Here is a 12226-nt window from a genome sequence, read left to right on the forward strand (position 1 = left end):
TCTTGTCAAACATCTTCCATCACATGCAACATATATCTATGATATATACGGATCGGGCCGCAGACATGCATAAGGAGAATATGAAAAAGAAGCGCCGCGATCTGGAGCAGGCCAGTTTAGATGCCGCTTCAGATCTGCTAGATACAGATAGCAATGCAACGTTCGCAATGGTACTTACCTCTTGATATATCTCTTTAAACTCCAAACAGCTTATGGTTTATTGGGGGTCCTAGCAACAGAGTTGCGGTTAACTAACTGTATGTTTTTTACCCTCCGAATTTTTATTTTCGTATCTATATCTCTGACATTTTTGGGATTTGAGTGGGGGGCGTTCTTCGAAGGTTTAATTTCTTGCCTTGAAGAACAAACTAAAACCTATAATTGGCTAAATCAAAATTGTTATGATAAAACTATTAAAACAACTATTTCCTTTTATATTTGCCTCTTTTTTATTACCACAAAACCAAAACGAATACCAAAAACAAATGCAAAATTCAACAACTTTTTTCAAACGTGCTCATCCCAACTACAACTACAACCACACCTCAACATCAACAACCAACCACAAATAAACTGAAAAAAAAACTGAAACTGCAAACAAAAAAAAAAAAACCAACAAACAACCTTCCACCAACCATCACCGAACATCGCTCGCTGGCAACCAAAACAAACCACTCGACCGGAATTGAATTGAAAAATTGCGACGAAATTAAATCAAATTACGCACATGCCAATGCACTTTTGCCCCATCCGAATCACCGAACCACCGATACATCGAACAACCGACCCACCGAACCATCGTACCTCCAAACCACCAAACCACCGATTCACCGAACCACCAACCCAACCAACCACCACCTGCGACCCTCATTTACATCCGACTACAATCGCAACTTTCATGTCAAACGGCGTCGCAATTTGCGCGCGGTGGTGGCCAACAGAAACCGTTAGTACGCCATCCGGGCGATCCGCTGGCCCTGGAAAAGCGGCTCCAATGCGAGGTGCACATGCAGGCCCCGAAGCGACCAAACTGCTGCAAGACCTGGCTGTCCAAGTTCCCCACAAGGTAACGCACGGGATCGAGGATCCCGAACCACTCGATCCTACCATGTAGTGACCTCGTTTAGTTCCATATGTGTTCCGTAGTAGTTGATGGATTTACTTTTTGATGTTGTGAACATGTACTATTCTACTCTTTGTATCTCTTTCACTAACTCTTGTTGACTTTTTTGCTATCACATAACTCTAACTCAACTCAACTCAACTCAACAGTCATTGACAATACCTGTGAAAGATACCGAAACCGAAACGATATCCAAAGAAACCAAACCCGATATCTGCCGCTTGCTTGCCGTTCGTTCGATTCTGTTTGCCCGCTGTCTTTTGTTGCCAAATCAAATCTGTTCAGATCAAATCGAATAATACTAATGATAATGACGTGGTTTAATTGCTTGCTGAACTGAGCCAAGTATATGTGAAATATAATTGAATTTGAATTTCTATGTTTTTAATTGAGCCCAATAAGTCGAACGGACGTTCGATGGAATTATGCTTTGCCTTTCTGTCATTTTAAGTGTGATTTGTTTGTTTTAAAATACGTATTTAGTTGTAGATCTTGAGACTCGAACTTCCCGCCCTTAAATACATAGCTAACCCCAAACATCCTGGCATCCTGGCATCCTGGCACCCTGGCATCCTGGACCCACCTATGCTAGCTCTTCCCATTTAGATATTAATACCCAGAAAGCGCACTTTTCGTTTCCAGCACGTAGTGTTACTCCCATTTTTTACCCTTTTAAAACAAACAAATTATTTGCCAAATTTGGAAACTTTTCAAAACGATATAAAACAAAAGAATAACCAATCAAGTAATCACAAAAATCAAAAAGCCAATCTTTAGATGATCAATTAATTTGCATTTTCGTACTTGTTTAATATCCAAAGACAATGTTCTAGATCCAAGAGAATCGATGTTATATCGCGGATCACCTTCCCGCTGGTCTTCGCCCTGTTCAACCTGGTCTACTGGAGCACATATCTCTTCAGGGAGGAGGAGGATGAGTAAATGCCGTTACCTATTGCCAAACACCAATTACTTTATAGAAGGGTTGGCGCTATTGGCCAACACGAATGTACTAACCTATTTCTTTCATTCTTTTCCATTTCGGTTGTCTTCATTTCATGCTTTGTGTTGCTTATGGCTTTGTTGGCTTCATTTCCGATTTGGTTGATTTCTTGATTGACACCTTGATTGAATGGTTCAAACCACTAAAGGACCTTCTAAGGCGCGTCTCTGAAATGCGGTGGCTATGTAGAATCTAATACGAAATTAACTAATTATACCGAGGGATACGTTGCGATATCGCTGTATGCTACCGGCTATGTGCCGCATGCTACATTTATGGTTATGTCTCGGAACAGTGCAGATAAGTTAAGAACGGTATCCGGCAAGGCTCCATGGCACTTCCACTAAACAAATAAAGAATAATGTTTGATGAATGACGAAATTCTAGTTAATTGTAAGTTAAATTGATCAAGAGTGACTGCATAGTAGATAATGTTATGAATAATTATACTAAACTATACACAAACTGACACACACCGCAACACTTGTTTGACTTGATTTGTTTAGAGGATGCTCCAAATTGTTACAAATTGATTAATTATTTTAGCTGGTTATCGACGATAACCGAGTTTTGTTCCGGACTCTAGATTAGTTCTAAACGAAATTGCAATTGATTTGTACTTAAATGCGTTAAGTTAGATAAGCCGCAAACAGCGAGAGGAGGTCGTAGAGAATTCGACTTTTGTAAATATGTCATACAATAAGTTTTAAGCGAACTAGTTTATATGAATTCTAATTGTAAAAATCGTGTAGATAAATTTAAGTTTAGTCGATAAACAAACCACTAACCGAAGCGAGATACCTAGGTAAAATCAATTTAATTATGTTCACCATCGAAGCAAAATAAAAATCGAATCGAAAATATCAAAGAATCCTTCAAAACACACAGAAACAAATACAGAACTTTCTTTTTGCATTTTTTGCCCAAACTACTCTTAAATGATAAGTTCAACTGAAACTGGTGGGTATCTGCAAGGTATTTTTACCCAAACTTTATTAGAAACTTTCTTCATTATTTATATACATACGGCTTGCTTTTCGTTTTAGAGTTGAATTTTTATAGTAGTTGAATTGTTCTGGTACTCACGGGAAGTAAAACCCTCGAATTCCGATTAGTTTTTCATTTGAATTCTTAGAATATTATAATAAATTTACATTTACCTAATTATGTATTGGGCCCAAGTGCCGCTTAGCTAGTTAATTTCCTTAATTAGAGTTACAATATAAAAATATACAACATGCAAACCATAAACCAATTAACAGACAATACAAAATATTTTATCATGTAGTCAAAGTCCCTAAACAACTTAATGGATACTACACATAAATTGATTAAAATCAGTATTATAAGACAAAAATAAGATCAAGATATATACGGTTCTTTTTATATCCAAAAATATCTTTGGTTATTTAAGTGCCTTTTGTATGCCAAGGAGATTTCTCCCCACTTTCTTCCCTTCTCTAACTCTCTCTCTCTCTCTCTCTCTCTTCCTAACTTTTGAATGACTCCGATCCTTTCACGCTAATATCCTTTCCTAAACTCAATTAGAGAAATGCACTAACCGACACCATAAACTATGCAGCTCTAATTTTAGAATTATAACTAAAGTGAATTCTACATAGCAACAACAGAAACAGAATCAGTTCCAGAACCACAATAACCAACTAACAGATAAATCGAATAAAATATTTCCGTAGTTTTTTAATATTTTTATTAACTTTAGCCTGTTTTATTCACATGTTTTCTTAAACTTTTTCTTTGATTTTGGAAATGCCTTTCGTTTGCTATCATTTATAATCTAAAGGTAAGAAACTAAACGTAAAAGGAAATCAAAAATCAATTGAAACTTATTCTAATATATAGACACTACACAAGGCACCCTGCATAATAATTGTTGTCATTAAACAAGCGTCATAAGTACGATCAGAACATATAGAAAAACCGAAAATGGAAATATTTATAGATACTTTCATGTTGTAAAAGTTGTGCCAAGCAAAGACGAAACCAAAAACTAGTCAAAGAAAGAAAATCGAATGAAATCGCGAATTATAACTATAACTCTAGCTATAGTTGTATTGTATATGAAGCTATTGAACATACAGGGTTTTTAAATGTGAGCATATAGTTGATGAACCAGATGAAGGTCGGGAAAATCGAACAAAATTGATGGCAGTCGGAGACGGGCTGATTGATTGAAATCCGTTGATTGATGTACTAGATGAAAAATAATCACGACGTTGGAAAAACAATTAAACTAGGTCATACACAATGGGCGGGCGAAACACCGTTTTCGGCATTTATATTTAGTGAAAAAAAAAAGGAAACATACTTAGGTTGTGTGCTGCTCTTCATTTGCCGTTCTCCAATTCGGTCAATTATCATTTTTTCCGGCAAATCGTTTAGCAGCAGCAGTCCAGTTCAGTGTAAATAGTTTGGGTCAGAACATGTAAATGTCATTTAAAAGGTTAGGTTAACGAGAAACACAACAACTACGGGAAATCGTAACACGAAATGTGCACAACTTTATATATATATATAATATAGATGCGTTCCAAAAAAGACTTACAGGTTTTGATTAACAGACGAGCATAGAGATTAAATCATTTACCAATGCGATGTAAACACGAAAAAGAAAGAACTATGCGAACGAGTAGATCCTAAGTTAACGTATGTGTAGATCGTAAGAGGCAGTTCGAAACCAAACTAGCTAAAGCATGCACATAACTAAGCTACTAAGCGCCACGGCAAATTGCATTCACCACCCACTATCTGAACTCACTTGATCCACTCACTCACTTACCACTCGCGTACACCACTCACTCGATGTTTAATCTTTGCTAACCACACGAAAGAAATCAAAAAGCGACATCCAAATCGAAAATGAATCTTATCTTTGCACAGTTTGTCGGGGACAGATGACGAGTTTGAGTATTGCAAGTAAAAATTTAGATAGATCATAACACATATCTTCCAAAATGGGGGCGGCTCATGGCCCATTGATAACAATCAAGCAACTCAAACTATAATTTCTAGAAAAGAGAACAAGTGTAAATATATGAACGACAAACAGCCGAATCATTCGAATCGAAGTTACGATCGATCGTTGGCGATCGAAGAGCGAATCAATAAACACTGCAAATCACCTTACTTTATAGAGCTAAGTCAGGACATGCACACCCGTACACCCCAAAAACAAAAAGAAAAAAAAAAAGCCCAATGAGACACGATCCCCGGCAGGAGAAGACCTAGCAAAGATCACCACACTCACACGTTTAGCCAGTAAGACCGATTCGATTCGTAGGGAAAGATCGCATGAATTTCTCTGTAGTGCAATCCAAACCTGGAACATAACCCAAGCCCAGAAAGAAGCAACGCCAAAAACCACAAACGAAAGAAATTCTAAAAGTACATACATATACATAGACCCGGCAATAACACATCAATGCCGTCGGTGTGAAATTAAAACAGCAAATCAAATGCCTAAGTGAAAGATTAGTAGCATAATTTTACAATATAGTTGAAATAATTGTTGTCACCCGAAAGGAAGGTAATCCTAGAATGGAAACCAGGATAAAAACGAAATAATTGTGTAAAACCCCCAGAATAATGATGTTTGTGAAATGTTTATAAATAAATGATGCAAAACGAAATGAAAGAATACACAGTGTCTTTAACTTCTAATGGTATTATATATTTATTTGACTAACTGATATACAAAAATATAAATAAAATGTTCAGCTCCTATTTTTTAAATGCAAAAAGTAGGCCTTGTTGGCCATTCGATTGGTCTTTCCATTGGCACTACGCTGTAGGTCATCCACAATGACGGCTCCTCCGTTCAACTGCTTGTACTTGGAATCAGTCCGAGACCTCACATAGTCCACCACATCCTGGGCCTCCAGCTCACTGCCCAGTTTCTTAACAACAGCAGCAGCAGCTTCGTCTCCAAAGATGTTGCTCCATATCCCGAAGACACAGACCTCGGCGACCTGGGGCATCTCTGAGATGACGCTTTCAATATCGTTTGGATAGTACATGATGTTCTGGTACTTCAGCATCTCCTTCTTTCGGTCCATAATGTACAAGAAGCCATCTCGATCCATGTATCCGAGGTCCCCGGAGTGATACCATCCCAGTGAATCTCGCATGTTACGAGTCTCAACTTCGTTTCCGTAGTATCCCGACCAGTGCTGGTTATTCATGATGCACACCTCTCCGATCTCATCGGGTCCCAGGGATTCGCCGTCATCATTAATTATCTTCATCTTCAGCCCATTGACCAATTGACCCACCGATCCGGTTTTCTCGTCGAAGTGACAGTTGATGGTGGCCATGGCACCCAGTTCTGTAAATCCATAAACAAACTGCAGGCAATCATGGCTAAGACGGCTACGGATGCCTTTCTGAACCTCCAAGGCAGCCCGAGATCCTCCAAACATGTAGCACCGTAGGCTCGACATATCGCACGTCTCGAAATCTGGGCAGTTAATCATTAGAGCCATAGATGATGGTGGCTGTATGGTCCACGTAACCTTGTACTCTTCGATGATTCGCAAGGCAAAGGCGGGATCAAAGGCATTGTCCGCAATGATGCGGGTAGTGCTGAACACTCCGGAGGTAATGGTGGTAAGCAAACCAGTGATCCAGTCAAGGGTGTTGTGAGAGTACTGAACATCAGCGGTGGTCAGATGACTAGTGGTACAAAAGGAAGCAAACTTTAAAATCATTCCAAATAATATGTATAAACAACTTACTAGTTGCCTGCGAGGATGTGCCGACTGTTAGTTATAGTTACTGCCTTTGGAGTACCAGTTGTTCCCGAAGAGCAGAGAATGGCCAAAGTCTGATCGTTGCCCTTTTCCAGCTTAGCTGGCTGGAAGTTTTCTTCGATGGGCGTGGCCACAACTTCATCGATCTTTATGGAATCCAACGGATGATTGCGCATGGTGACAATCTTAACATCCAGTTCTGCAGTGGCAGATCGAACCTTCTCAAACTCATCTCCATCGCAGAAAATAATAGAAGGCCTTGTGACCTTGTAGATCTTTTCGATCGTATCGCGATCGTATGTAATGTTGAGTGAGTGAAAAGCTATTCCGTTGAAGAAACAGGCGTAGGCTACGGCAAGCATGTGGGTGGTATTCCTGCCTATGATGCCCACTATATCGGATTGAAGGAGTCCCAATGATCGCATATAGCTGGCCAAGCGCATGGCGTTGGCAAGGAGCTCCCCTCTGGTCAGCACAGTACCCTCTGTAGCAGAGATCTAGAAGATATTATAATGAATCATTTGTTTAGTGGGTGGTGACCTTTAATGTACTCACCTGGGCAGTAAGCTGCGGATGCCGCCGCATCTCGTGGAAAATTATCTCTCCGATGGACAAGTCCGGATCGAAGTATTTGACAACCGGCTCACCGCTCCAGATCTTTTGATCATTATCGTAGGAATTTTCTGGTGTGTACGGCATTCTGTAAGTAGGCAAACTTTGTGTGTCTGGTACGGTCAGATTTCAACTGTATCAGATTCGCAACTACAATTCCTTTTTATAGTCACAGCCATCCAATAGCTTATCACACTTAGATAAAAAGTTCGGGTGGCAGAGCAAATAGAAATACAAATACCATACTATCATCTTACAGGAGCAATTAAAGATATAAATGTTATAAAATTCAAGATACAGTCTTTGGTTCGGTCATGTCACAAAGACTTTGCCGCGATATCGTGGGAACTTTTTAGTGTGTTATCTACATAGCCAGTAGTACAATATGTTTTCTCGTATCCCCGTATCTTATACGTTTTTAAGTATACGATTTTATCAACTTATTTATTAACCGAAACTTTCTCTTGATAATATCATGTAAGTTATTTGGTTCTGGTGAAATTATAAAGTTTTTGCAAATCCTTTTACTATATTTACACACACGTCTCTAGTATCCATCTACGTGATTGCCTTGCCTCGTATAAGTCATGAGACATGTTGTTTTGCTGGTAACTTCTTTGCCAGATGCTTATCATCAAATCCCATGAAGAGATTTCGTTACATATCAGCTTAACTTTCTGTCTTATCATCGTTGTTCTTTGGTCCCCTGAAGCTTATGACAATCATTCTGTGTTAGCGAACTTCGTTCCGATCTGCATTTTATCTGACTGAGAATCATTCTTATCTTGAATTACACGGTAACTGCCAGCTGCCTTGATTTGCCTCTTCGAAATGAGCGTTAGTGCAAAATAAGGTATTACTTATTGTATTATTTGTATGTATATGACTTTTTTTGAGCACTCTCTTTATGGATTTGGGGTTATCGGTATCAGCTTTGTTGAAAGTGGAAAGTCTACCTTTGGTAAACCCTAAAGGCATCAAAATGATATAAATGATAAAAATAAAGATGGCAAGCTTTTTATAGTAAACCGAAGGGCTGTAGCATATTAAAACCGGGAGTCAGCGATTGAAAAATAATAAAGTCTAATTTATAAACATTTTTCCTTTTTGGCATATTTTATTTAAGAAGAAAATTGTTATAAAGATCTTTGTTACGAAAGCCAATGAGATGTCAAAAAAATGTCGAATATATATATTACGTAGATAACATGTCAGATGTAGATGTATGTAAATGTACATTTAAACGCATATAACATGTCATGTAGAAGTAGATAACATGTAATGTTTAACATGTTCTGTTAGCATGTACACATCGTTCTGAAAACACGCAAGGAGGTGGCGCATCACCGAAAACTTAACAGCCGTTAAATAACTTAGATCACAGTATTTTAAAATCTGTTCAGAACAAATCGAATAAATGATAATAATAATGATAATCAAAAAGCCAATCTTTAGATGATCAATTAATTTGCATTTTCGTACTTGTTTAATATCCAAAGACAATGTTCTAGATCCAAGAGAATCGATGTTATATCGCGGATCACCTTCCCGCTGGTCTTCGCCCTGTTCAACCTGGTCTACTGGAGCACATATCTCTTCAGGGAGGAGGAGGATGAGTAAATGCCGTTACCTATTGCCAAACACCAATTACTTTATAGAAGGGTTGGCGCTATTGGCCAACACGAATGTACTAACCTATTTCTTTCATTCTTTTCCATTTCGGTTGTCTTCATTTCATGCTTTGTGTTGCTTATGGCTTTGTTGGCTTCATTTCCGATTTGGTTGATTTCTTGATTGACACCTTGATTGAATGGTTCAAACCACTAAAGGACCTTCTAAGGCGCGTCTCTGAAATGCGGTGGCTATGTAGAATCTAATACGAAATTAACTAATTATACCGAGGGATACGTTGCGATATCGCTGTATGCTACCGGCTATGTGCCGCATGCTACATTTATGGTTATGTCTCGGAACAGTGCAGATAAGTTAAGAACGGTATCCGGCAAGGCTCCATGGCACTTCCACTAAACAAATAAAGAATAATGTTTGATGAATGACGAAATTCTAGTTAAATGTAAGTTAAATTGATCAAGAGTGACTGCATAGTAGATAATGTTATGAATAATTATACTAAACTATACACAAACTGACACACACCGCAACACTTTGACTTGATTTGTTTAGGGGATGCTCGAAATTGTTACATAGTAGCACAATTTTACAATATAGTAGAAATTATTGTTGCCACCCGAAAGGAAGGAAATCCTAGAATGCAAACCAGGATAAAAACGAAGTAATGACGTTTGTGAAATTTTATAAATAAATGATGCAAAACGAAATGAAAGAATACACAAAAATGGCAGTGTCTTTAACTTTTAATAGTGTTATGTATTAATTTGACTAAGTAATATATTTTTCCTATTTTTTAAATGCAAAAAGTGGGCCTTGTTGGCCATTCGATTGGTCTTTCCATTGGCACTACGCTGTAGGTCATCCACAATGACGGCTCCTCCGTTCAACTGCTTGTACTTGGAATCAGTCCGAGACCTCACATAGTCCACCACATCCTGGGCCTCCAGCTCACTGCCCAGTTTCTTAACAACAGCAGCAGCAGCTTCGTCTCCAAAGATGTTGCTCCATATCCCGAAGACACAGACCTCGGCGACCTGGGGCATCTCTGAGATGACGCTTTCAATATCGTTTGGATAGTACATGATGTTCTGGTACTTCAGCATCTCCTTCTTTCGGTCCATAATGTACAAGAAGCCATCTCGATCCATGTATCCGAGGTCCCCGGAGTGATACCATCCCAGTGAATCTCGCATGTTACGAGTCTCAACTTCGTTTCCGTAGTATCCCGACCAGTGCTGGTTATTCATGATGCACACCTCTCCGATCTCATCGGGTCCAAGCGATTCGCCGTCATCATTTTTTATCTTCATCTTTAGCCCATTGACCAATTGACCCACCGATCCGGTTTTCTCGTCGAAGTGACAGTTGATGGTGGCCATGGCACCCAGTTCTGTAAATCCATAAACAAACTGCAGGCAATTATGGCTAAGACGGCTACGGATGCCTTTCTGAACCTCCAAGGCAGCCCGAGATCCTCCAAACATGTAGCACCGTAGGCTCGACAGATCGCACGTCTCGAAATCTGGGCAGTTAATCATTAGAGCCATAGATGATGGTGGCTGTATGGTCCACGTAACCTTGTACTCTTCGATGATTCGCAAGGCAAAGGCGGGATCGAAGGCATTGTCCGCAATGATGCGGGTAGTGCTGAACACTCCGGAGGTAATGGTGGTAAGCAAACCAGTGATCCAGTCAAGGGTGTTGTGAGAGTACTGAACATCAGCGGTGGTCAGATGACTAGTGGTACAAAAGGAAGCAAACTTTAAAATCATTCCAAATAATATGTATAAACAACTTACTAGTTGCCTGCGAGGATGTGCCGACTGTTAGTTATAGTTACTGCCTTTGGAGTACCAGTTGTTCCCGAAGAGCAGAGAATGGCCAAAGTCTGATCGTTGCCCTTTTCCAGCTTAGCTGGCTGGAAGTTTTCTTCGATGGGCGTGGCCACAACTTCATCGATCTTTATGGAATCCAACGGATGATTGCGCATGGTGACAATCTTAACATCCAGTTCTGCAGTGGCAGATCGAACCTTCTCAAACTCATCTCCATCGCAGAAAATAATAGAAGGCCTTGTGACCTTGTAGATCTTTTCGATCGTATCGCGATCGTATGTAATGTTGAGTGAGTGAAAAGCTATTCCGTTGAAGAAACAGGCGTAGGCTACGGCAAGCATGTGGGTGGTATTCCGGCCTATGAGGCCCACTATATCGGATTGAAGGAGTCCCAATGATCGCATATAGCTGGCCAAGCGCATGGCGTTGGCAAGGAGCTCCCCTCTGGTCAACACAGTACCCTCCGTAGCAGAGATCTAGAAGAAATCATGATGAATCATTTGTTTAGTGGGTGACTTTTAATGTACTCACCTGGGCAGTAAGCTGCGGATGCCGCCGCATCTCGTGGAAAATTATCTCTCCGATGGACAAGTCCGGATCGAAGTATTTGACAACCGGCTCACCGCTCCAGATCTTTTGATCATTATCGTAGGAATTTTCTGGTGTGTACGGCATTCTGTAAGTAGGCAAACTTTGTGTGTCTGGTAAAGACAGATTTCAACTGTATCAGATTCGCAACTACAATCCCTTTTAATAGTCGCAGCCATCCAATAGCTTATCACACTTAGATAAAAAGTTCGTGTGGCAGAGGAAATAGAAATACAAATACCATATAAATGTTATAAAATTCAAGATACCGTCTTTGGTTCGGACAGGTCAAAAAGATTTTGCCGCGATCTCGTGGGAACTGTTTAGTGTGTTATCTTCATAGCCAGTAGTACAATATGTTTTCTCGTATCCCCGTATCTTATACGTCATTATTTTATCAACTTATTTATTAACATATCATGTAAGTTATTTGGTTATAAAGTCGTGGCAAATCATTTTACGATATTTACACACACGTCTCTAGTATCCATCTACGTGATTGCCTTGCCTCGTATAAGCCATGAGACATGTTCTTTTGCTGGTAACTTCTTTGCCAGATGCTTATCATCAAATCCCATGCTATGATATATCAGCCTAACTTTATGTCCTTGGTCCCATGAAGTTTATGGCAAATCATTCTGCGTTAGCGAACTTCGTTCCGATC

General features: G+C 39.5%; 3 protein-coding genes across 11 annotated transcripts in view; 1 reads left to right on the forward strand and 2 right to left on the reverse strand.

Annotated features, from left to right (window-relative positions):
* Positions 1-9650, forward strand: part of GluClalpha (Glutamate-gated chloride channel subunit alpha) — a 44517-nt gene extending 34867 nt beyond the window's left edge. For 3 of the 9 annotated variants that reach the window (NM_001170185.3, NM_001038972.4, NM_001014641.4), the window contains exons 10-12: positions 64-170; positions 942-1066; positions 9019-9650. In NM_001170185.3, the coding sequence (NP_001163656.2) occupies positions 64-170; positions 942-1066; positions 9019-9127 (341 nt within the window). In that variant the 3' untranslated portion in view covers positions 9128-9650. 9 annotated transcript variants of the gene reach the window in all.
* Positions 5801-7644, reverse strand: Acsx1L (Acyl-CoA synthetase X1 L). The gene is made up of 3 exons (NM_142571.3): positions 7451-7644; positions 6881-7392; positions 5801-6818 (listed from the first exon to the last, which is right to left on the reverse strand). Exons 1-3 carry the CDS (start codon positions 7592-7594, stop codon positions 5861-5863), a joined length of 1614 nt encoding a protein of 537 aa, NP_650828.1. The 5' UTR covers positions 7595-7644; the 3' UTR covers positions 5801-5860.
* A 227-nt stretch (positions 9651-9877) lies between the features above and the next one.
* Acsx1R (Acyl-CoA synthetase X1 R) lies at positions 9878-11699 on the reverse strand. The gene is made up of 3 exons (NM_142572.2): positions 11506-11699; positions 10939-11450; positions 9878-10876 (listed from the first exon to the last, which is right to left on the reverse strand). Exons 1-3 carry the CDS (start codon positions 11647-11649, stop codon positions 9892-9894), a joined length of 1641 nt encoding a protein of 546 aa, NP_650829.1. The 5' UTR covers positions 11650-11699; the 3' UTR covers positions 9878-9891.
* Positions 11700-12226: the final 527 nt, after the last annotated feature.

This window comes from Drosophila melanogaster, chromosome 3R (assembly GCF_000001215.4).
Source record: "Drosophila melanogaster chromosome 3R".
Classification (NCBI taxonomy): domain Eukaryota; kingdom Metazoa; phylum Arthropoda; class Insecta; order Diptera; family Drosophilidae; genus Drosophila; species Drosophila melanogaster.